General features: G+C 38.1%; 6 protein-coding genes across 6 annotated transcripts; 4 read left to right on the top strand and 2 right to left on the bottom strand.

Annotated features, from left to right (window-relative positions):
* Positions 1 to 1260: 1260 nt before the first annotated feature.
* Positions 1261 to 4222, top strand: GCK72_022133 (uncharacterized protein; the record flags this gene model as incomplete). Its single annotated transcript, XM_053734670.1, has 10 exons — positions 1261 to 1421; positions 1689 to 1814; positions 2679 to 2724; positions 2770 to 2853; positions 2901 to 2999; positions 3047 to 3204; positions 3254 to 3359; positions 3409 to 3484; positions 3847 to 3957; positions 4005 to 4222. 10 exons carry the CDS (start codon positions 1261 to 1263, stop codon positions 4220 to 4222), a joined length of 1185 nt encoding a protein of 394 aa, XP_053578236.1.
* Positions 4223 to 5297: 1075 nt separating this feature from the next.
* Positions 5298 to 6157, bottom strand: GCK72_022132 (uncharacterized protein; the record flags this gene model as incomplete). The annotated part of the gene is made up of 4 exons (XM_053734669.1): positions 5298 to 5341; positions 5387 to 5551; positions 5597 to 5834; positions 5882 to 6157. 4 exons carry the CDS (start codon positions 6155 to 6157, stop codon positions 5298 to 5300), a joined length of 723 nt encoding a protein of 240 aa, XP_053578235.1.
* Positions 6158 to 7873: 1716 nt separating this feature from the next.
* GCK72_022131 (uncharacterized protein) lies at positions 7874 to 8432 on the top strand (the record flags this gene model as incomplete). Its single annotated transcript, XM_053734668.1, has 4 exons — positions 7874 to 7945; positions 7992 to 8042; positions 8088 to 8189; positions 8235 to 8432. 4 exons carry the CDS (start codon positions 7874 to 7876, stop codon positions 8430 to 8432), a joined length of 423 nt encoding a protein of 140 aa, XP_053578234.1.
* An 8885-nt stretch (positions 8433 to 17317) lies between these two features.
* Positions 17318 to 18686, bottom strand: GCK72_022130 (uncharacterized protein; the record flags this gene model as incomplete). Its single annotated transcript, XM_003106904.2, has 4 exons — positions 17318 to 17509; positions 17599 to 17688; positions 17742 to 17789; positions 18591 to 18686. The coding sequence occupies 4 exons, from the start codon at positions 18684 to 18686 to the stop codon at positions 17318 to 17320; spliced, it is 426 nt and encodes a 141-aa protein (XP_003106952.2).
* Positions 18687 to 22199: 3513 nt separating this feature from the next.
* Positions 22200 to 22661, top strand: GCK72_022129 (uncharacterized protein; the record flags this gene model as incomplete). The annotated part of the gene is made up of 3 exons (XM_003106964.2): positions 22200 to 22283; positions 22334 to 22447; positions 22512 to 22661. The coding sequence occupies 3 exons, from the start codon at positions 22200 to 22202 to the stop codon at positions 22659 to 22661; spliced, it is 348 nt and encodes a 115-aa protein (XP_003107012.2).
* Positions 22662 to 23367: 706 nt separating this feature from the next.
* On the top strand, positions 23368 to 23885 carry GCK72_022128 (uncharacterized protein; the record flags this gene model as incomplete). The annotated part of the gene is made up of 3 exons (XM_003107021.2): positions 23368 to 23493; positions 23538 to 23651; positions 23706 to 23885. The coding sequence occupies 3 exons, from the start codon at positions 23368 to 23370 to the stop codon at positions 23883 to 23885; spliced, it is 420 nt and encodes a 139-aa protein (XP_003107069.2).
* Positions 23886 to 24473: the final 588 nt, after the last annotated feature.

Genomic DNA, 24473 nt, shown 5'->3' with positions numbered 1-24473 from the left:
GAGTGTAGCGGAAGTGTCTGACAGTCAATTCTGGTAAGCTTCAATACAATTTCAAAAATCAGGAATCTGTGGAAATTCACGAATAACAAATTAACTCTCAAAAATCAAGACTGAAACAATCATACTTCAAAAAATCACAGAAACATAGAAAAAGGTATGATGATAAATGTGCGATTGGACTCTTGTTTTGCATGAAGAACGGTTCACTGGGCTACAATGAAGATGACAATTGGTTTCAACTTTTCTGAAACTTTCCGATTGAGACAAAAGCTGTGAAACTACCCCACAGGGGTTCAAGTTGTGCTCCTTTTGGTTTCAAAAACTTGAAAGGACCACGAATGATGTAATTGAGAGTATTTGGTAACAATCGAACTCGAACTGGAATCATAAAATCAGTAATCGAGAAGCGAAGTCTGTGTATTGTCTTCTGAGACACGTTATCCGTGTGCTACCTGTCGGAAAACAATAGAAAAAATGAGTTTCCAGAAGAAAACAGTTTGTTCTAACTACAAATCTTTTGATATCGTCGATTTCCAACCGAAGAATTTTTGAAAACTGTCAAAACGATTCGCCGTTTATGATATTTTGTGAATTCGCATAGAATATTGCCTAAAATGGATATATTCAATGAAAACGTCTGAATTTTCCGTTGTCTTGACTAGAATGAAGATGACCTCTGTTAAATCAATACGCTCTTTTTTCTTTGCACTCTCTTATTCTGGTGGGCTATTTCTCTGGGTGTTTCTTCCGTTACTATCTGAATGACAGCAAAGACTTCCCTCGGCTTGTAGTGTTTTCTTTCATTTTATTCAATTTCAGGATATCATCATAACATCAGAATCCTCGAGATAGCGAAACAGCATACATGAAAAGTTGGGATGAAGAGTTCGATAACAAGAATATCTACGCGTCTGGGGGTGAGCTATAGAGAAAAATAACGTTCTTACGGGGGAGAACTTTGAAAATCATATAAACCTTCTCATTTTTATCAACTTTTTCCCACAAATTGAAAAAATATCATTTTTAAAAGATGGTTTTTCAAAACATTCATAAAACATTTTTTCAGGAGAAACCCACAATTGACCGAAATATCGAAAATAGTTTACGTTCCCTACGGCGATGAAGATGTCTTCCAGTTACTGAAAAAGCTTCTCGAAAAGACAGTGTTGCCTCAAGAAATCCAAAAATCTCACACATCGGTTTATCTCGTTTTGCCTTGTCGGCCATTTGTTGTGAAATATTTGAAATTGCACAATTTACATGAGCTCAAAACTTGGCGACTCGTCTACAAAGATGAAAATGCTTATTACAAGAGTGACGGAGCAATTGGCTCACACCTCTACTGCCGATGTCGGAGTTTTGGGATGGAAAAAATCCAAATTGACCATTTTCGAACAGGAACGAGACGGCAGGATGATCAAGTAAGTTTCTTGTATGTTTAATGAAAAGTGTGCGTGCGTGTTATGTTTGTTGACAGCTACAAAATATAGAAAATCGTGATTATCCATTTGTTTTAATCAAAATAATGTCTTCAATGTGAGAGAAAAAAAAACAAATAAATGTTTAGCAACTGATGAAATTGGATTTTCCGTTAATGCCTCTTTCTTTAACTTTGACTTCGATAAGAAACTTGTCACCAGAAACCTGCATAGAAGTTTCCATCAAAACCTCTCATTCCAAAATTTCAGAAGCGCATGTTGGTTACTATCTTTCCTTCGTCTCGAAAAGTGTGTTGTCAATTTATTCAAGACTTGGAAAACCTCGGGAAATGATAATGCGGATGTTTCGATAGCTGCTGAGATAAGACTTCGAATGTGATCGTTCTACCAGCCAAGACACCTGCAAAAAAATAAAACTGTCGATTCTCTGGTCTTTCGGCAAGTTTTTCTCGAAGGACGACACTAAAAACCACTGATTTCATTTTTCTTTGGGTTTTCCTTGAATGAATATCGCATACTACTTCTGGCTTACTCTTATGAAGGTCTTTATTTCAGGCAACACCGACGACTTCTCAGAATGTGGTCAAGAATCGGAAAATTACAGCTCATCGTCCATCAAAAACGTGTTGATTGCCTCCAATTGTTTCGGAATCCTCTATTCAAATGTCATTTGGTTTAAGAACTACACTACACTCGTCTCAAGCTACTTGGTGTAGCCATCTCTAGCAAATCCACACATTTTTCGATGAATAAGTTATTTTTTAGCCTTAAATACTAATAAATCCCTTTTCCAGTATATTTCTTTTATGTTGCGAAATATTTTGATCGAGAAAGAAGGTTTTCTCCAGTGCTTATATTTGAAATGGATCGGAGATGATTTTTTTGTGTAAAATAAAATAAAATCCTATTTAAAGTTTTAAAAAGCTATTTCAAATGCATAAGTGATCATAATACTAGTTCTTCAGAAAGAAAATTAATTTTTGAACCAAAAGGTACAAATTTCGAAGGGATTAGTGAGTAGACCAGAGGAAAACCAGTGAATAGGAAAATATTCATCAGAAATGTGCTTCATTTGATCTCAACTATACGAAAGATATCCAAACAAGTAAATTCTTTGGAATCTCGCACGAGTGCACTAATCCCCACATGATTCTTCTCACCGCTCGTCTAATCTCTACTCTCATCTTTTCATTTCTTCTCATTTAGCACTTTTCTCACTTTTATATTCACTTTTTTCAGGCTGGCGCAATCAACGGAACCCATCGTACCTCTCCATAAAGTTGAAGTAGGGATATGTCTTCATAATAACATAAAATAATATAAATTTCAGTTCGAAGTGATTCAAGGCTTTTGGGGTGACATTGACTTCGAGTACAAGGAAGCAGAAACGTCATTGAGGCTTATTACGGACGATGTGAGTTGGTAATTGTCTTCTAATTGTGAATATCGAGTATTTTTCAGAATTCCGAAAATGTGACAGTCGAGATATCCGTGGAGGGACACGAAGAAGGTACGAAGGAAATTGTGGAGCTGCATGCAAATCATCTCGATCTGGTTTTGGTAAAGTTTTCCTCTATTTTTCTTAGAAATAACATGAAAATTTTCAGTACACCGATCCAGAAACGAGCCACGATCTCCCACCATGCATTGTCGTCCGGCTCACTAGTGACGCATTCAAGTGCATTGAAGAGCAAATCCCGGAGCACTACAAAAAGTGGCAGAAGCTCTTGGATGACGGAAAACAGATATTCAAATCCTTTTCTGAGTGAGATTTTATAATAATAGTGCCGAAAATCAAAGAATTTCCATTTCAGCACGCTCATTTTTGTGGTGCATCCTGAGAAAATCACAACATGCGAAGCTGGAAGCGACATCCCGGAAATCGAGCGATGGGCTGATGTAGGGAACATTATGGATCGAGTGAGAACATGAAAAATGCCTTTTGCCAGGCATAATATACATCTTTTAGATGAAAAAAAGCTGGAAAAAGTGTCTCGGTAAGAAATTGGACTGGAGCGAGCCTTACTTTTGCCACAACTGTATTGGTAAGTTTTTTGCCAAAATATATCTTTAAAAATACTAAATTTCGAACGTTTCCGATAAAAATTATAAAATTTCCGGCGTAAACAAACCTTTTCAACCTGGAGTGTTGATTTTCGGGCAAAAATTACTTTATCAAACTGAAAACTTCTTGTTTTTTAACTTCAGAACAACTTTCCGAAGCTGACAAACAATGAAAATTGTGCATAACGGCTTTTAGCTTATAAATTCCAGTTTTAACTTCAAAAAAAGGAAACAATAAGTAAATCTAAACGAAAAACTTAGTCAATTGCTTGTTTCTTTTTCAAGAGTGACGTTTGTGGCCAAAAATTAGCAAAAAATTGGAATTTATAATTGTTTTTTGCAGAATCGATCGAAAAAATTGACTTTCAAATCCTCTTCAGTCAATTTGGATTAAAGAGCATGACGTCAAACATCGCACTCTCCACAAACGAGTTTCTCCGAGTATTCAAATGTGGTAATTCTATCCAAAATGCATTCTAATTGCTTACTTCTGTATTTCAGAACCACCAGAGTCCAACGAAGAAGATGTCGAGTACGAGGAAATTTCGGGCGACAGTTCTGGTGACGATGAGCCGGTGGCAGATGTCGAAGAGGAAGAGATTAAGCTCATTGAGGCGGAATTGCTGCGTCAACGAGGAGAAGAACCGGAGGAGGAGGCTGTCACTCATCGATCCTCATTTCCAGGCCCACCGTCCGCCAAAAAACAACGAACGGAATGATAATTTTGTGATTCTCGCTGTCAGTCCGGTGTCTGGTACGCCCGTTTATGTATTTTGCATATCTTGTCGATTTTCTTGTCGATAAAGATAAACTCTTTCAAACAACAAGGTCTTTTATTGTTAGAAAGGGACGAAGGAGGAAGAATATGGGAGAAAGAGTGTGAGAGATAGAGAAGGGAGAAGGAAAGAGTGTTTTATTAACGAAAACTGGGAAAAACCAGCAAAAAAATGAGATTAGTGAATTTTTGAAATGTAATTTAGCAAAGGTAGAGTGGGAAATATAAAAATCAGCTGTGTAACAGAAAAGGAAAAGTGTTGTTGGCTATTCTTGGAAGAATATGAAAACTTTTGGTTCATTTGGGGGACTTGAGGAAGGAAGAGGCTGGGAGAGGGCGAGGGGAGGATTTTTTGAAAATAGTTGTGTGACAATCTAAAACCCAATTGGGTAAATACTGGTGAAAGAAAGAAAATGTTGCCTGGCGTGCCTGTGTCAGCTGGCGCGCCTTAAACGTGGTTTCAGTTCTGAATGTTTATATGGGGAAAGTAATTTAGCACAAGTACATAAGTCGAGAAAAAAGCATAAGAGGAAAGAAAATGTTGAGAAAAAGCATGTGAGGGTTCTGGTAAATAATCAGATTGTCGAAGACACGAGAAATAGAGTTTCTAGTTAACTGTGGTATTTTCACTGCGTAATTTAGATAAATTACTTGAAAATGAGCAGAGTAGGACAGAAAGACGTCTCTTGGATACTCTTGAAAGAATATGGGAACAGTTGCGCTAATGGGGGTACCTGGGGGTGGGAAAGAAGGAGGAAAAGAGAGATTATATGTGGGAAAGATTATTTTTTTGACTTCGCTCTTTTTAGAGTAGATCTTAGAAAAATTACTTCAGGAATAATACAACTTTACCGAAATTCCAAGTTCTAATGACATTTCTTGAAAGAATTTGAGAAGACTTGTTTTATTTTGGATACCTACGGAAGAAGGTAAAAGAAAAGTGAGTGCTAGAGAAAGCGAAAAAGATGGCGAGAAAGTATAGATGACGTGTCTAGCAGATGTTCTTTGTGTGAAAAAGATCAGATAAGTAAGCTCTCCTTCCAGAGGGGGAACTCGTCGCTGGCTGAAAAATGATAATAGTTGAAAGTTTGGTTGTAATGTAACTGACTTTCTCCGATGGAGATTTCAAAAGAATTACGCGACACCGATTCATCGTCAAATTTCTCAACTTTATCGCTGAAGTCGATCAAGTTATCCTCCAACTCGTTTTCCGATTCGAAGTTGATGTTGACATAGGCGACTTGGTCAAGGGCGAGATGCTCGGCAGCTATTTCTAAAAAGTTGGCAAGTTTTCAATTTCAGACTATTATCAACTCACGACGAGCATAGTTTTCGAACTTCTTCCTCGATTCTCTTCTGATGCGTTCCGGATATGTCTCATTTCTGTCTCTCTGCTGCTTCTCAAGGAATTCTGGATCCGTAAGGAGTCTGAGAACATTTCGAAGAGTGTCTTTTATGATCATGTCTTGCACGAGATTGGTATGATTTTTATGTCCAAATGGGTATTCGCTGAGAAGCTGGAGTCTCTCAATATGCCTCGAGAACTTTTTAAATATCTGAAAAGTGATAGTCAGAAGAAATATGAGAAGTAATAGAAACTGACCTTTTGGCTTCCATGAATCAGAAGGTAGTGAAGAAGGTACGCGGCTTTGAGTTTATGGGTCGGTTGAGCGTGATCATTCAATCTATTCATGACAATCGAAACAATCCCGTTTACATTCCAAGATTGCCACGTGGCGTCTGAGATCTCCATGACGTCTTCATCCCTAATGTCTCTTCTGTCATTGCTAGTGACAAACAAGGTTTTTTTGATAACCAACGTGTTCCCAGCGATAACATTTTTGAGCGAACGACGAGCTTGTCTGAGCGAATGGAGCATTTCTGAAAATGCGAGTTTCAACAAGTTCAGAGGAGAATAGAGAAAAAAAATTCAGAGAAACATTATTCTCAAACGACAAAAATTTTGAACTCTAGAAACTGATCGGGAAACCAGATATTCTAAATTTTCAGTGGCTCATAGCAATATTTCATGCATTGTTTTAATCTACAGCTAGGATAGCGGCCCGATTTTCTCTTTATCAAAAATCTTACTGAATATTGGCTAACTATATCTCTACGTCAAAATTCTATAAGTTTAGGTTGAAAGAAAAAAAAATTATTCGAGAAAACTACGGTAATGCCCCAGGGCTCGTACAAAAAAAGAATGAATGGTCATTGCCCAATATGAGCCCCTTCCATCTCACCCCAAAGCAGCAGAAGGCGGGGCGGTCACATTTAACTACCTAATAGGTATTATGTAGCACTTTTTTTCCAAAAATTAAACAAAAAATGTCATGGGAAATGGGGAGAATGGAAAGGGCAAAAGGGGGGAAAGGGAAATAGACTATCGGAGGGAAAGGGGGAAATCGATGTATGTTTTTTTGGGGAGCTATAAAAAATCTTTTTTTAGATGATCATTATGCAGGAACGGCGAGGGAGAATGCATTTGTTGAAAGTGAAGAACATTGTATGCCTGGAAATTGACGAAAAGAAAGCTGTTAAAGCATATTTAAAAATATTTGAGACGGATAATCAGTTTTCTGAATTTCTGACACAACTTTAAGCCTATACCTAATTTTAACAGCATAAAAGTTCCGGAAAATCTGATCTCCGATGATTCATGCTCCGGATAGGTTTTGTTTCTGTCTGTCTGCTGCTACTCAAGGTATTCTTCATCAGTAAGGATTCTGAACACATCTCGAAGACTGTCTCGGATGATCACCACTTGCAGGAAGTTGATGTTTCCGGATGGACATTGGCTGAGAAGTTGGATACTTTTGATATGCACTAGATGATGACCTAAATACTTGAAAAGTAGATCATTTGGACATTCAGATCACTGTAAATTCCACCTACATCACTCATTATCCTCTGCTTTTTGCAGTATCGTGATTAAACATGGATCAGAAGAAGCCGAAAGACATATTGAACCAGCAAAAAAGAGGAAGTCCTGGGAACCAGATTATCTAAAATTCAGGCCGCAGTGTCATTCTACGATGCAAATACCTCATATAATTCACAGTGACCCCAATCTTCCTTTTCAACGACAAAAATGTTTGATTCCAGTGATTAAAATTGCTAGTTACAGTGACCAAATTGTCAGATACAGTGACTGAAATAGAGGAAAAATAGTGATCAAGAATGGTGAGTTGCTGATATCAAAATCGTTGATGAGTTACCGTAAGCAAGGTCGTCAGTTACAAATTCTTCATTTCTGTTACGCTTCATAATTGTCTGTTACACCCTAGCTCCACATCTATGCTTTCCATGAACTCCATCTCAAATTATCCCAAGTTTCAGACCCATGCCTACACTTTTTAAGCACAAACGTCGTTCGTAGAACACATTCGTTTGATTACTCGGCAAATGAGTAAAAAGGTGATATGAGTCAAGAGTAATGGGAAACATGGAATTAGCGTCCAAAATAGGAGAGAAGTATTAATTTTCTCGGGATAGAATTTTTTTGAAGAAAAAAATGTTTATGGGTTCGGCGCGGTTCGAGCATTAAGAAAGATTGTGTTTAATATTTTATCGATACTTTCTGAATTTTCTCTAAATGGATTCTGAGTTTAAAGAACTTAGTATCTCTTCATTTTCTAGGCGACGGGTGGCATCCAATGAGGAGAAGGTAAGTGTCTGTTACATTTTCTGGTTTTCAATAATTTTGGGTTCAGAACGAAATTTATCAGAGAAAATGTTTTGTTGAGAATAATCAAGAAGCTTTGGTAAGCTCTCATCCCACTTTTCTGCGTACATTCAAAAAATTTCAGAACACTCTCAAAAATCGTCGCCGAGGAATCCAAACCGTCACATTGGACTTGCTTCGCCGCTACCAAATAGCCTACCAGTTTGGGTGTCGCTACTTCACTGAGGTATCCATCATGGTTTATTGGCGGGCAGCTTATTTAAGCTTTCAGAGTCGCCGCGGGATGTTTGATAAGATGATGAGAACAATTGAGCACCTGGAGCAAGGCTACAAATCTCGTTTTGTTAACCAAAGCCATTTGATAATGGTGGGATTTGGGAAACTAGAGAAACCGTCAATTTTGACACCGAGTCCACCACAGTCACGTCTTCATCATGTTGTCACGTCTTGTGTTCGGCGTCAGAAATAATTATACGTCTGATTATGAGCAGTTGGCGAATGCCTCAATGTGCCCTCATTCCTGTTATGATGACTATAGTGTAAATAGAACTCTATTCAGTGAACAACTGCTTCAGAGAAACTTTCTCATGAACAATCATTAAACCTATGTTCCCGTCACACTAAAAGAAAAACGTTCTAATTGAAAACTGCTACCTGACATTGAAAGATGTACGGTAGCGTGTAGAGCAATATTTGCTGAATTTAGTTTTCTGGAATTCAAAAGATGAGCAAGATCTGTTATATAATTCTCCACACTCAAACAACACTGTCTTAAATTATTTTCTTGAAACCGTAACTGTTCATTTTCAGAGACTTTTATTCTCGTTTTCTTGTCTTTATCATTGGATATTCGATGTATTAATATAATAATAATTTACCTAAAGTTTAATAAATATCATTTCTCCCACTTTAACTGTGTAGTTTTCCTTTTTGCCTGCAGATTACATCTGGGGGATTTTCAAAGAATCAGTTCGACCAGTATTTTGGAATTCATATTGTTCAGACTTGTCAAGGGCCTGGCCGGCCCGATTTTTGACAAGTCTGATTTTTTTCTCGGATTTCACAATTTCTCACAATTTGTGTGTCATTTAAGGTGATTGATTTTTAACATTCACAAAAATGAGCCATAATATCATACCCCGCAACAACTGGCGTTCTTCTCCTTTCTCCTCCCACAACCCGGCCTTCCCTTCTGCCAGAGGAGAAATAGTGAATGATATTTGGGTGCGACGAGCAGTTTTGGAGGCAAAGTGATTTTCTGGAAATGTTTTGATGAAAACTGATAAAAAATCTAAAATTATTCACTGTGATACTAATTCCGTACCGAAATGTTAAAAACAATATGAGTTATGGATTCAAATACCAAATTCTATAAAGTGTTTTTTGAAACTCAACTTCAAAGTCGGGAAAAATGAGCAGTATTTCAATGATTTCAAGGTACATAACAGTGTGTTCTTATATTGGTGACCATCCCACCACACATTATCTCACTTTTCGTTTTTCAACGGGAAAAAATGACGGGTTCTAAGCGCGAAAAGTAAACTTTGGAGATAAAAGGTGTTTTTCGAAAAATTTTGTTCACCTCTATTTCACTTTAATTTCATGTCAACTTGTTAAGAATGGACTGAGTTATCAACGAAAATAGAAAACGAAATGGGATACGTCTTTCTGGAAACCAAAAACGTCTCATTTCTGAAATCAAAAACTGAAAAGAAGTTGAACTTCTATGAGTTTCAACTTTGATTTCTGTTCCAAAACTACAAGCAATTGCCTTATTCCATTCCATTATAATAGTCGTGTTCTTAAAATCAGATAGATGTTCAATGAACATAGTCTGTCAGAAGTTATGCAGGCAATGCAGGTGAGCAGCAACCGGAAAAGCCGTGGAGCTCTGGGTGTCGCCTAATCAGTTTCTAGAGCTTTCTAGAGCAGTTGAGCAGCTTTCAAGGATTCAGAAGACTGCATAAAATACGGTTACAACTCTTTGCAAAGCAGCTAGCATAACTCTTGAATGCAATCAATTCTTCTTAACTCTCTATTTACTCAGGTGGGTTTCGGTCTCGGCGTCGCCGCAATGGCTCAAATGCGTACCGGACAGGAATCCCAGATGATAGCGAATCACGGATCGGCTGGATTCGGTGATGGATACGGTGGTGGTGTGCATGGTGGTGGAGAAGGAGGTCACGGAGGACCACAAGGAGATCAGGTTAGATGACTTCTTGACATATATATGCTAATCCTGGTGCTTTATTTCAGTCTCACTGGCGTCGATGAGAAACTCCTCTCTCGTTTCAATCCAATCCATCCACCTTCTACTTCATCATTCACATCTTCAATTTTCTATTGTTTTTGAATTTTCCTCCGATTGTTTGTTTTGAATAGTTTTACTAGCCCAATGTTGTCATTTTGAGCTCAGTTTTTTTCTAATTCCTTTACCATGAATAATTAAAAAAAAACTTAAGAAAACAGGGATCACAATAAATATTTATTTTCAGAATAATCAATATAAATCAATCATAATATTCTTTCAATTGAACAAAGCAACTTGTTTCACCACTCACCAGATTCTACATTTGACTACTTTCATGAGAAAAGGCCGAATTTGAGTATCGACTGAGAGAATTCATCTGTTTTCCTTTGACTTTCAGTATTCTTCATCTTCTCTGTCTTCCAATTTCGACGGATCCACTTTCAGCCGTTTAATTTGTTGCTCTACACTTATCGATTCTCCATCTCCATTCTGAAATAATTTCTCACTTCATTTTCAGCTATATCCATTATATCCTCACCTGTAGTTATTGGTAACCGTCAGTGATTTGATCGTCATTGGTTTGTTTTTGCTCATCGTGTCGTTGGAACCACGTCAAATATTCAGTGTGGAAGCGCCAAGATAGTTGCTTGAAGGCTTTTGCAGCAAGAAGTTGAGCTCGAGTGTTATATAATTGAAAATAAGAACAACGTATCGGGACCCAAACGAAAATATTATTCAAGACTATCGGATGTATTTGGAGCCGTCTGAAACGCTAGAAATTTAAACAAGTTTCATGACAAACAGTACTCACTTGTCCATACCAGCTTGGCATACCAGCTTGACATTTTTGCCGAATAGTTTCTCGGTTTCTCACTGCCCAACGGAAAAGTAGCTTTCGCGCAAGCCAGCTCCAACGCAGCAAACTGTCCGTCGAATTCTTGTGTCATCGATGTGCGTCCGAGAGGTCCCAGCCAAGCATGAATTCTCCAATTGAGCCATTAAACGAGTCACGTGCACCTTCATTATGGCTTCCTTCGTGCTTCGAAGATCTTTTCCGCCTTAAATAATCATTTTTAGACAAACCTCAAATAACCGGAAAATGAAACAAATATGTTTCATATTGAAAACCTTTCGCTAAAAACGGACAAACCAATGCTTTACTACTTAAAATTAGGCCTGACAAAACTAGATAATGTGTGCGCTGTTATTGCTAAAAACGCGTGTCCGGGTTGCAATAACTTCCGTGCGTCTCATTGGCCGTCTTCGCCCCCTGTGGACTCACTTTTCAAAACGCACCGTGTTCATCTGATTGAATTCCTTCAGTTTCCAGTTGCCTTCATCAGCTTCATTCCTTCTGCTTTGTCTTCGTTGTCTTCCTATACTTCTGTCCTCTAATTCGCTCATAATCGTAATCACCGGATCATTCCGCGTGGATGTAATCATCGCGAATTGTGCGTGCAGAACTTGCTCCAAAACGCATGGAACAGTAAACTAGCCACTGATCCGGAGATGTCTGATTAACACGCGTGCGAAGACCTCCCGTAAGAGGATCTTCGACTTTGCGAACGGGGCTCTCATATATTCTGTGCGTGCAGAACTTACTCCAAAACGCATGGAACAGTAGACTAGCCACTGATCCGGAGATGTCTGATTAACACGCGTGCGAAGACCTCCAGTAAGAGGATCTTCGACTTTGCGAACGGGGTTCGCATATCTTCTGTGCGTGCAGAACTTACTCCAAAACGCATGGAACAGTAGACTAGCCACTGATCCGGAGATGTCTGATTAACACGCGTGCGAAGACCTCCCGTAAGAGGATCTTCGACTTTGCGAACGGGGTTCGCATATCTTCTGTGCGTGCAGAACTTACTCCAAAACGCATGGAACAGTAGACTAGCCACTGATCCGGAGATGTCTGATTAACACGCGTGCGAAGACCTCCAGTAAGAGGATCTTCGACTTTGCGAACGGGGTTCCCATATCTTCTGTGCGTGCAGAACTTACTCCAAAACGCATGGAACAGTAGACTAGCCACTGATCCGGAGATGTCTGATTAACACGCGTGCGAAGACCTCCAGTAAGAGGATCTTCGACTTTGCGAACGGGGTTCCCATATCTTCTGTGCGTGCAGAACTTACTCCAAAACGCATGGAACAGTAAACTAGCCACTGATCCGGAGATGTCTGATTAACACGCGTGCGAAGACCTCCCGTAAGAGGATCTTCGACTTTGCGAACGGGGTTCGCATATCTTCTGTGCGTGCAGAACTTACTCCGAAACGCATGGAACAGTAGACTAGCCACTGATCCGGAGATGTCTGATTAACACGCGTGCGAAGACCTCCAGTAAGAGGATCTTCGACTTTGCGAACGGGGTTCCCATATCTTCTGTGCGTGCAGAACTTACTCCAAAACGCATGGAACAGTAAACTAGCCACTGATCCGGAGATGTCTGATTAACACGCGTGCGAAGACCTCCAGTAAGAGGATCTTCGACTTTGCGAACGGGGCTCTCATATCTTCTGTGCGTGCAGAACTTACTCCAAAACGCATGGAACAGTAGACTAGCCACTGATCCGGAGATGTCTGATTAACACGCGTGCGAAGACCTCCAGTAAGAGGATCTTCGACTTTGCGAACGGGGCTCTCATATCTTCTGTGCGTGCAGAACTTACTCCAAAACGCATGGAACAGTAGACTAGCCACTGATCCGGAGATGTCTGATTAACACGCGTGCGAAGACCTCCAGTAATAGGATCTTCGACTTTGCGAACGGGGTTCCCATATCTTCTGTGCGTGCAGAACTTACTCCAAAACGCATGGAACAGTAGACTAGCCACTGATCCGGAGATGTCTGATTAACACGCGTGCGAAGACCTCCAGTAAGAGGATCTTCGACTTTGCGAACGGGGTTCCCATATCTTCTGTGAGTGCAGAACTTACTCCAAAACGCATGGAACAGTAGACTAGCCACTGATCCGGAGATGTCTGATTAACACGCGTGCGAAGACCTCCCGTAAGAGGATCTTCAACTTGAAAAAAGCTAGAGTGCTTGTTGAATACACTCATCGTGGCCTTTTTCTTCAAGTTTCCGAGAACTATTTTTTGTCGCTTCTGAAAATGAGAATATTGAAAGAGATTTTAGAAAGAAACAAGAAAGATTATAAGAAAAGACGCGAGGAAATCAGTGAAAACGGATTTAACCCGAAAAAGATTTCATAGGAAACGAAGAAACTTTTGAATGAGTAGGAAATTAGAGTTTGGCAGAACTTTGAAGCATTTTTATGAACGCAGAAAACAACAATACAGCTAGAGAGAATAGAATATCGACATAAAGAACTACTGCAGAAAAAACAGAAGAAAACGGTAGAAAGATGTTGCCAAAAGAAAAGCTACAGTAATTTCGTATTTCAAAATTTTGCAGCTGAGAAAATGTGTTAAACAACCGTTACAGGGACGAAAACTCGAAAATTCGCGACACAATGTGAAAATCGGATGTGAAAATGGTAGAAAACTTGAAAGGAACTGCTGTGGATGACCGCTATTAGATTTCTTAAGTCCGGATTTGGTTGGACAACACTTTTGTCAGTTTTCACTTTCAAAAGTGATCGACACTTCTGTTGATGAGCACGATTAAAAACAACGGAGAAGTAGCGAAACAGTAATAATCAATATATTGAAGATCTCTAACTAAACTAGGCAAAACCTGACTTAAAAACGATTGGCGAAACGTAAAAAAAAGAACAATCTTGATTGGAAGGATAGAATATCAAAAGAAATTAGCGAACAAAATGCAAAAAATAGGTTGAGTTTGAGTGATAACCAGTATACCTCAACGAAAACTCAAATAATATCAAAATTTCGAAGTTCCGCAGTTTTAAGTGATCGGCATCTCAAAAAACGAACATTATAATCATGAAAAGCAACGGAGAAAACAATCGGAAAAAACGGTCGGTGACGCGTAAAAATGAGATAAACACGATCGGAAGAAACGAAAATTAACAAAATAGTAAGCAAAATGCACAAAAAGCGTAAAAATTGAGCAATTTTCAAAAAATTTCAGCAAAAACAATAAAAAAATATCACAATTTTGAAGGTCCGCATTTTTGCGTGACGGTGTTTACGGCCGTGTCGTCACAATGTCTCATATCATACGAGAACTTCTCGTTATTGTTTTTTTCTACTGATCGAAATGATCGATTCTACTGACAACGAGCATGATGATTATTAAAAGCAACGAAGAATCTCCGAAAAGTAATAATCAATACTTTGAAGCTCTCTAAATAACTAAACTCGAAAAAGACTGAATTAAAAGCGGACGGAAAAAAATTCACAAATTAGTGAGAAAAAAAGCAGAACAAGCGTAAAATTAGAGCAGTTAACTTTCAATAAAAACTCAAAAAATGTGAAAATTATTTTTAGCTACTTTTCAGTCATAAAAAAATCTATTATGATTTCATTTATTCTGTGCATGAGAAGACCGCGCCGCACACACGCGGCGACCAAGCCCACTTCCATTTTAACGCTGCGTTCCATTTTTGAACACTGTCGCAAAAAATGGGCGTGGCCGCCGCGTGTGTGCGGCGCGGTCTTCTCATGCACAGAAAAATTGAATTCATAATACATTTCTGACAACGAGTATGATAATCATTAAAAACAACGAAGAAGCAGCGAAAAACTAGTAATCAATACATGACTATCATTAAAAACAACAGAGAAGCGGCGGACAAGAATAATTAAATTTCAAAATATTCTCTTATTAAAATCCGCGACAACTATGAAAAAAACGACCGGCGAAACGTTTAAAATTAGTAATACACGATCGGGAGGAGAGAAAATCGAAAAATTGGTGAAAAAAATGCACAAAAAGCGTGAAAATTGAGCAATTTCTAGTAAATTTCAGCAAAAACTCTCAAAAATCATCTAAATTTTGAAGGTCCGACATTTTGCGTGACGGTGTTTACGACCGTGACGTCACAATGTCTTATATTCTACGACAACTTCTCATTATTGTCTTTTTCTACTCTAAAAGTGATACATATCTCAGAAAATGAGTAATTAATTTTAAAAAAAATCCCTGATTAAAATCAAAAAAAACAATGAAAAAACGGCCGGCGAAACGTTAAAAATGAGTAAATCTCGATCGGAATGAGCGAAAATCAACAAAGTTGTGAAGAGAATGCAAAATAAGCGTAAAATTTGAGCAATTATCAGTTAAATTTTAATAAAAATTCTCAAAAAATGACTAAATTTTGAAAGTCCGCATTTTTGCGTGACGGTGTTTACGACTTTGTCGTCACAATGTCTCATATCCTACGACGCATTTTTGTTTTCGTGTTTTGTCATCATTTTTCATTTTTAAAATGGGCATTTCTTAATTAAACAACTCTGAAACAGTCTCAAAAACAAACAAAATTGTTGTATATTCAACTTTAAATGTTTCAGATGTTTTTTTTGTATTTTCTTTTGTGTCCTGAATCTTGTTACGCCTCTCTTCATTTTTTTAATAAAAAATTTCAAAATCTGTCTGTTTTAGCGGTTTTTTTCTTATTTTTCGGTTTTCGAAATCGATTTTGTATTTCTCTTGTTATTTTTCAAACATCCGGGGCGAGCGGTAAGCAAAATGACGCTTGTCTACTCAAAATTGACCGAGGTGGTGGCGGTGGAACACTGTTTAACAATGCAATCCGGAATCAGAAGTTTCCGATGAATTGATTGGTAAATAATGAGGTAGGATTACCCCGGGAGACTCACCGGCTTGAATTATATTATTTCAGATACTCTCATTCCTCGAAAATTTGCAATCAACGCTTCGCACGTCGGGATTCAACGAGCAGAGTGTGTCGGAAGTGATGCAGGCAATGCAGGTTAGGAAGAGAATAGTTTCAGAATGTGTAGGTGTCAATTAGAAAAGAACGAAGCATATACCAATTCTTATTCTCGACGTGACAGCTAAGCCGATCTCAAACACCTCGAAGACGAAATATCCCATTTTCAAAGAAATTTTTCTGCTTCCCCCCTCAAAACCTCTCCATTTTTCCCGGGGCTCGCCAATACAACATCTTAGGACTAGGTTTCGGCGCTTCATTCTGTTCAAAACAAGGATCCCTAGTTATTTGTCTGGTATAATTGTTAATAATTGTGCTTTTTCCAGTCTTCCTGCCGCCGTCAACATTTGGTGAATCCAACTTTTTATTCTTCATCTGATTCTCTGAAAAGTAAGTAAAATCAGGTAATAGATGTGAGAGCTGTTCCTCTGAAATTCTGCACCTATCCCCTTCCAAAACATACATAGCCCAAATGATCTTTATCAATTGATGATTGTCTCAAGTGGTTTTCCATATCATCCAGCTTCGAAGTGTTCACTTGACGAACGATTGATTCGCCCGAGCAGCAAATGCACTTCTAGCAATGTGACAGTCTCACTCGAATCATCGGTGGCCGCGTTCTCCACTTCTATTGCCGCGTTCAAAATGGTTATTGTGGCGTATCCCAGAACCATAGCAACATCTTGAATTCTCACATTTCAGTAGCATCTCCCAGCATTGTGAGGGATTCTTCGAGAAGGTCCACTTCTATAACCTTTACAGTTGCCCCAATGTTGCATAGCAGATCGTTAACGTTTGTAAAGTCCTTGGTGTCTGGATGAAATATCAAAAACGATTCACTGCGATACCGATTTTGAAATGGAATGTTTATTATCAGTCGAGCTATATGCAAAACAATAACACCATGAAAGCTTGCCTATCTAAAAAGTCGTTTCAAAAAGTGACAATTACAGATCGGGACGGGCAGTATGAGTAATTGAAATGTGAGAAAAAGAAACTTGAAGTTTACAATATGAATGCGTTTTGAGAAATGCAGAGAAGAAGAACACTGCTAGGCAAGGAACAATAAAATGGGAAGAGGGAAACAAACATTTTTAAAGAAACCGTCAGAATTCAGAAGTGGAGAGAACACGACAAGTTTTCTATGCAATTTCTCCTCGTTCACTCCTGAATTCAAGTCAATTTACAAGAAAATTGGCATTTCACAAAATGATGGCGATAAAAAATGAAGCATGAGAAATAGTGCATAGGAAATTAAGGAATCGGCTGCACAAAATCATTTGAAGCAGCAGAACATTGACTTGATTCCATTGGTGAGGTACTCCAGAAACGTCTCCTCGTGCTCGTCCTCGTCCTCGACCACCTCCCCGTTCTCTGCTTGTTGCTTCAGGCGAATGATTTTTTTGATGTATGCGTCTTCCTTACGGCGGAGTTCACGAATTATCTTATCGAAGCGTCTACGACGTTTCTGAAATCCTGAGATTTATGAACTCTGTTTTTTAAATGTTCTAGAAGCTGAACCAAAAACCAAAACTATTATATAGGATTTATGCCCACCTCAGAGTAGAACTTGATAGCCAAATTGTGGGCCTTGATGTATTCCTCAAGCATTTTCAGAAGGTGTGCTTGATCACACTTGTGATCTGCCTGAAATAAGAAAATAAGTGACTAATGGTAATCAAAGAATGGGAGTGTCTTACCTGTTCGATCCATGCCATAAGCTGATTGCGCTTGCGGATGAGCTGATTCTGAAAATGATAGTTGAATTGCGGTTAGAAGATTTTTAGAAAGCTTTTTTCATATTTAAAACGCTAGACATTTTAATTGTCTTTTAGAAATCCGAAACTTCAGTATCAGCCAGAGACATATTATGTTTTCCTCTTTCAGATTAAAATGTCAAATTTTGAGAGGCTGTCAGGGGATTACTGATTGTCCCACAAAATAAATTTTTATACAGGAGGCAGAGCAGCACTTTTGTAGTTGACAACTGTTTTGCGCTTCCTAGCAAGTTAGTTATCAACAATGTAATTCCTCTCCCAAATCGACAAATTAACGTGCAAATGAGAGTGATTTTGCGCCTGTCCAAATAAAATGACTATCACGCACCAGCTAGCGCCCGTACAAGAAAATTGTGAACTACAAAAATGAAGCACTACTCTTAATCTATCTGCTCCATAAAAATTTTAATTGTCGAACGACCAGTAATGCTCACTATATTCTTTCAACGAGTGACATTTTGAATGAGAAAATCAAAATATGATATTGGCTCTGTTCTTCCCTTAAAAATGTTGAAGTCAGAATTGAGACGGAGCATCTGATCAAAAATTGGAATCCAGATTGGAATTAAAAAAAAAGAAGCTTTGAAATTTGAATCTCTGATTTTGACATTTTTTGCATGTGTTCTACCAAATGTACTAAAATTTAGAGGTGCCTAATGTAATGAAAGATTATTTTATCTATATTTGAGTTTTGAACTATTGTAAGTAAACTCTTTACAATGGTTTTGCGTAGTACTTCGATTAACCAGTGAGAGATTTCCGAAAACCAACCTGCTCAGACGAGGTTCCAACCTTTCTCGGAAGTAGACGATGATGAGTACGGATTTCCAAGTTGGATTGCCGCTTGGTGGACAAGTGATAACTCATGGTAAGTCACAAGTTTCGAATAAGGTCAGAGATCTGAATGAAAACTGTTGGGGCTGAGAAAAAGAGAAAAAAGGAGTTGAAATGAGAATTTGTCATTTCATGTGAAAAAAGGGCTGGTGAAAAGTGAGAAAACATTAGGAAAGCTGTCAGGGAGCACATTACAAAAACGAAAAGCGTTAATGTGGGTTTAATACTCATTCGAGTAGTTTATCTAACATTTTCAAACCGATTCTAATTGCATTTTAACGGCGAGAAGTGACGAATTTAAAAAGAAAATGGTTGGTACCACTACAGTAACCCCATCTAACCCGAATACATACTAATGTAACAAAAAATGCACATTTATTATAGTAATACTCGTAGAACCCACGGGACTAGATACAATCTGTAACCCGAAGTCGTCCAGTGATAAAAATGATAAAAATAAATGGAGAGAAAAATCCCGAAAGCAATAACAATGGTTCATGGAAAACAAAAAGATACCTGTGAGTTGAATAAACAGGCAGTATATGAAATATTCTGGTTATATATTTTGCATTTTTGTAAAAAAAAAACAAAACGGAAAACGATTGAAAAAGAACATACCTATCACCTGAGAAACAGTGTTCTCTCTAATTCACAGAAATAAGAATTGATGTTGTATTCATAATGAGATAACGCTACCTGATTGGGTAATTTCCGGTTACTGGTGCATATCACTATTGCAAAGATGTTTTCATAGCATGTCAGTTATTTTGATAATAAACTGCTTGCAAAGTACAGAAAACGTTTAGCAGAATACTTTAGCCAGCCTTTCAATTGACAAAAAACTTCAAATTCAGAGTTACAAGCTAAAAACACGGATTTATAATAAGACTTTTCCAGGAGTGGGTTGGATGAAAATTGAAAACAAGAGGATGAACAAATAGTTTATGGCCGCAACTCTAGCGCTGCACTATAGTAACGGTCCATTTGGCAGATACGGTTTTTGATCGATTGACAACACAAGAATAGACAACCTAGTCTGAATTCCAGACAAAAAAGTGTGATAAACATTGGTACACCTTTTTAGGGAGGTTCTCTGGCAGTCATCATTAGAACCGAAATGATAGACAGGAATGACCCGCGAATTGAACCGAAAGAACAATGAGACAGTCAATTTGTAATAATGTGGTTCACTATCAAAGTTTAAATTCTTTAACGAATCTGTAGGAAAGATGCTTGACCGCAACCCTCGGTTAGAAAAATTCAACCTTTTTGAGAAATAATTAAAAAGCGAACTGAAATTAAAATCGGATATTTATTAGAGAGAGTCCTTTTACTTTTCTAGCCTAATAAACTTGATATACAGTACCGGACAAAAAGCTATCAATTATTGCCGTTTTCAGTTTAAATTGCCCAAATTTAAGTGTGTGTCATGGTAATTCTGATTGACCCATCAAGTACATCTTAATTCTTGTCAAATTAAAAAACTTCTAATCTTAAAACCGAAGGATTGTATTTCTGTAGTTGACAACTTTTTTATTCGGGTTCACTCTGGAACGGTATATCTTTTTGGATAAGTACTAATTAAATTCTATGATAAACGGTAGGATTCAGAACGTGTGAAGAGCATTTCTGATTGAAAAAAGAATACCTAAGAATGTATATTGTCACGTGACATTGACAAAGATTTATAGAACTGAAACTATTTGATTGAAAATCGCAGGGCCTCCGCTGACTATGCGTCTCAGAATTGAGAACGCATATTACTTTAGGAGAGCACAACGACATTAAAAGTAGATGAATTTGAAAATCAGTTATTGCCAACTATTCTGTGAACCTCGGGCTGGAACTTTTTAGTTAGTAACTTCTAACTAGAAGCCTTCCCTGAAACGGTATATTATTTTAATGTCACAACATTAGATGGAGCGGATTAAAAAATGATAGACCAAAAGTAAACAATTATAATCTTCTGAAAATAGTCAAAGTATTAGCTTCAGCAAAACACCTCAACACAGTTACCGAAACAACATGAAAAATGAACACAAGCCCACTACAGTATCCCAATAAAGGACCGCCCACCGAAGTAGCATGTACTTCAGATGCTAAACATCTGCAAGTCGGTGTCCTTCATCTTCTCCCCCTCTCCCTGCTTTTCAAATCAAAACTTCTGCGGTCCGCTTGATGCCTTGTTTTGTATTTTCGCACTTTTTAAACATATGTGGAAAGTGTCTTACTGTAGAAGGTCGAGAACAGAAGCACCGCCGCCTTTCATTTTCTCCAGACGCCGTCTTCACTCTACTATCAACAAAAACAATATTTGGAAATTTTGAGAACGTTTCTGAATCTCGGTCACTTCCAATACAGTACTGGACAAAAAGGTATCAACTCTGGCTGTTTTCAGTGGAAAATGACCAACTTTGAAGTATTTCGGTGTCACTTGATTGTCTGATAAACTCAAGTTTATATGGGTTGGACAGAGCAAAAATAGTACTTTATTTCTGTAGTTGACCTTTTTTTGTATAGACACTAACATGAAAGTTACAGGTAAAGAAACCCATTACTCCCTGAAATCGAGTAATTTCAATGCAAATTTGGCGAAATTTTGGAGATTTTCACTTTGACAACCTATAACTTTCAAGATAGTGTTCCTTCAAAAGAATGGTGAACTTCAAAAATGATGTGCTATTTTTGCTCTGTTCAGCCTGTACAAAATTAAGTTTATTGGACAATCAGGTGACACCAAAATGCACTGTCAAAGTTGGCCTTTTTCCACTGAAATCAGCCAAAATTGATACCTTTTTGTCTGGTACTGTACATCATGGGCAATGAGAGGTGTCAGCTACTGGGTTCCGCTGAAATTTGAATGATCATGGTTACGATACTAGAAGTTGTCTGCCAGAATGGTTTTGGTCTTGCTATTTCTGATTAGTGAAGTTTTAAATCTTGCATGGTCCGGCATTGAAACAACTCATGGCCAGAAAAAAATACGGTTTTTTAGCTCGCACTTTTTTTGTGTAGGTAATGATGTTGGTTTTGTTGATTCTGATTTGAAAAAGTGGAAAATCCTGCTTTCTTAAAGATTTCATTTCTCATAATTTTTGATACGGTCAGCTTCAAAAAATTAGCATTTGAATCCATAGACTTTACTTTATCCTTCTCGTCGACCTTTTTTTTTTCATCTCCCTCATTTCAATAATATTTATATTTCCCAGTTGTTATTCATGTTTTACTTCTTTTTTTGTTTTTTAACCGTATCTCACGACCTCATCTTCTTTTGGTTGGCCGCTTTATGCACACCATATCCGTTTTTGTTCAAAAAAGTACAATTTTGTTGTTGGAATGATTACGAAATTCTTGGAACGGAACACATACATATGAAAATTCATCAATGACTCAGTACAATCATCCATATCTCCAGTTTTTGTTTTTACTGGAGAAGGCCAAAAACACAAGCACCGCCCTTTTTGAACCGTCAGCCGTCTTCTTTTCCAGACGTCGTTTTCACTCTATTGTCAACAACTGCATCAGTATCTCGTCTCTACTGCAACAATGTCGTATTATCTTCTGAAAGAAGAAGAGATTTTTGATCTCCACCAGAAGTATTGTCTGGTAAAGGGAATCATCCGCACTTTGGTAGGTTATCATAATAAAAACACTTCATAATGAAAAAGATGAATTTCCAGATGAGTTGCGATCGAACTGATCCAAAAATCGAGGAAATGCTCAAAAAGCATCGTGAGTATCTCGTTCAACTCTGGCAGGTCATGAATATGCCCACCAACATGCTCAAAACCCCGGTAATTTTTATTCTTTTTTTTTGCCCTTGCCACTATACTAAAACTTCAAAATATTATTTTTAAGGAGAACCGCGAGGAGGTCCTCAAGGCCTACGAGGCCATAAATGATGCCGAGCACATCTACACCCGCCTCACCTCTACCTCCCCATCGCCATCTTTCGGTACCCTCGCCCGTCTTCGCAACTCCCTCAAGAATCTGTTCAAGAAGAATTAGAAAGGTGGCCAGTGACTAATTCTTTTTTTGTGAAACAATAATATTTTGAAATTCCTAAAATGTTTACAAATAAATTTTGTGAAAATGGTGAATGACTAATTTCAGCTAGTTGGGAAATGGGCTTATAGTTATCACGGAAAAGTAGTATATTTTTCACAGAGGGGACACCATAATGCGAGACAAAATAATCGAATAAGTCAAATAAGTTATTTTTAGTCTTTGATAATGAGGAATGGGATAACAAGGCCTTTTTTAAACCGAATTTAAATGTTTTCTGTTCTCCTTTTTGAGTTTGAAGAAGTTTCACTAGGGGTTCCTGTCTGCCAGCTCACACCTTTCTCATCTCGGTGTTGGTAAAGTTTCAAATCCTGTTAGGTCCGGCATAGAAATAACTCATGATCACAAACATAACGGTTTTCTGGCAAATTTCATTCTCATAAGTTTTAAAACTGTTAGTTTCGAAACTGCACGTCCCCCTCGACCCCTTTTTCTTGCCTTTCCCTCATTCAAATGACATTTCCATTCTCCAGTTGTTATTCTTGTTTCACTGTTTTCTTTGTTTATTTATTCATACCTCATGACCTCCTCTTCTTTTGGTTGGCCGCCTGGGCAAGCTCCGCCCTCTTTTTCAATCAGCTACTATTCCCAAACACCAGCGTATTGACACATTAGCTAGTGATAGCTAGTGACTCTATCATATGTCCTGATGTCCATTCGATTGAGTGTCCAATCGAAAAACTGGTCAACAGACTCTTCCTACTTTTTGGGAAAGTATGAGAGAAACGAACTTCATAAAAGATATGATCTTATTCGCCACAAAATCTACCACATGGTAAGTTTTCTAAAACCTTACTCTACAAAATGATCGTTTTTCAGTTCTTGTTTGACATGACAGCTCCAGAAATTCACGAGAGATTGCAGTATCTCCGTGCGTACTTGATTCGAATCTGGCGTGTCAAACATATGTGCACCAACTTGAAGGCAACAGAGGTAATATCATATATCTTACCTATTCAGATATTTTGATTTTTGTACATTTTCCAGAAAAATCGTCAATATGTCCGCGACGCCTACAACGCCGTTATGGAGGAGGATAGAGGCGAAGCCCAAGACATGACTACTCCACGGAATACTACAACTCCAAAAACTTTCTATACCCGCGTCCGTCGCTTCCTGCGCTCGGTGACCTCCGTTTTCAAAAAGAAGATCCCTGTAAGAAAGTGATTATGAATTTCGCGCTCGACGCTGGGCACCCAATCAATCTGTGTTTACTCACGCCTTTATGCTCATTACACGCCCCCCTCCCCCTCAATGTTCTTTTCAAATCATTTCGAATGTCTCTTCAATCATTTTTGTCCCCTTTCCCTACTCTTTCCCCTTTTCCCTCTCTTTTGTCTCTCCACAGTTTTTTTCGAATGTTGCATTACTCACTGCTTCGTGTGGATGGTAGCTGGTTTTCGAACATTTTCTATTATCTTTCTTTATATCGGACAGTTTAATAAATAAGAGCATCTAGCTAAAAGAATATTGAACATTAAGAAATTTATTAGGAAAAAACATACCGTCAACATTCCGACTTTTTTTCTTCTAATTCTGGACACTTTGATAAAGTATCTTGGCCCGTGAATTGAATTGCAGAAGATTATCAATGATATATGTTTTATAAATCTCGAGGTGAATTTTCCTATTTGACAACTTTTCAGTGCTGGCTTTTCCCAAGGCGGTACATCTCTCGAGAATACTCTCGAGTGCTAGATGAGTGACCTTTATTCAAATGATTAGCTTAGAGTATGAGTTTCAAGGTCGATTAGT

The sequence above is a fragment of the Caenorhabditis remanei genome, chromosome X (assembly GCF_010183535.1).
Source record: "Caenorhabditis remanei strain PX506 chromosome X, whole genome shotgun sequence".
Taxonomy (NCBI): domain Eukaryota; kingdom Metazoa; phylum Nematoda; class Chromadorea; order Rhabditida; family Rhabditidae; genus Caenorhabditis; species Caenorhabditis remanei.
The sequence above is the reverse complement of the archived record's forward strand: the minus strand, read 5'-3'. Positions and strand labels throughout refer to the sequence as shown.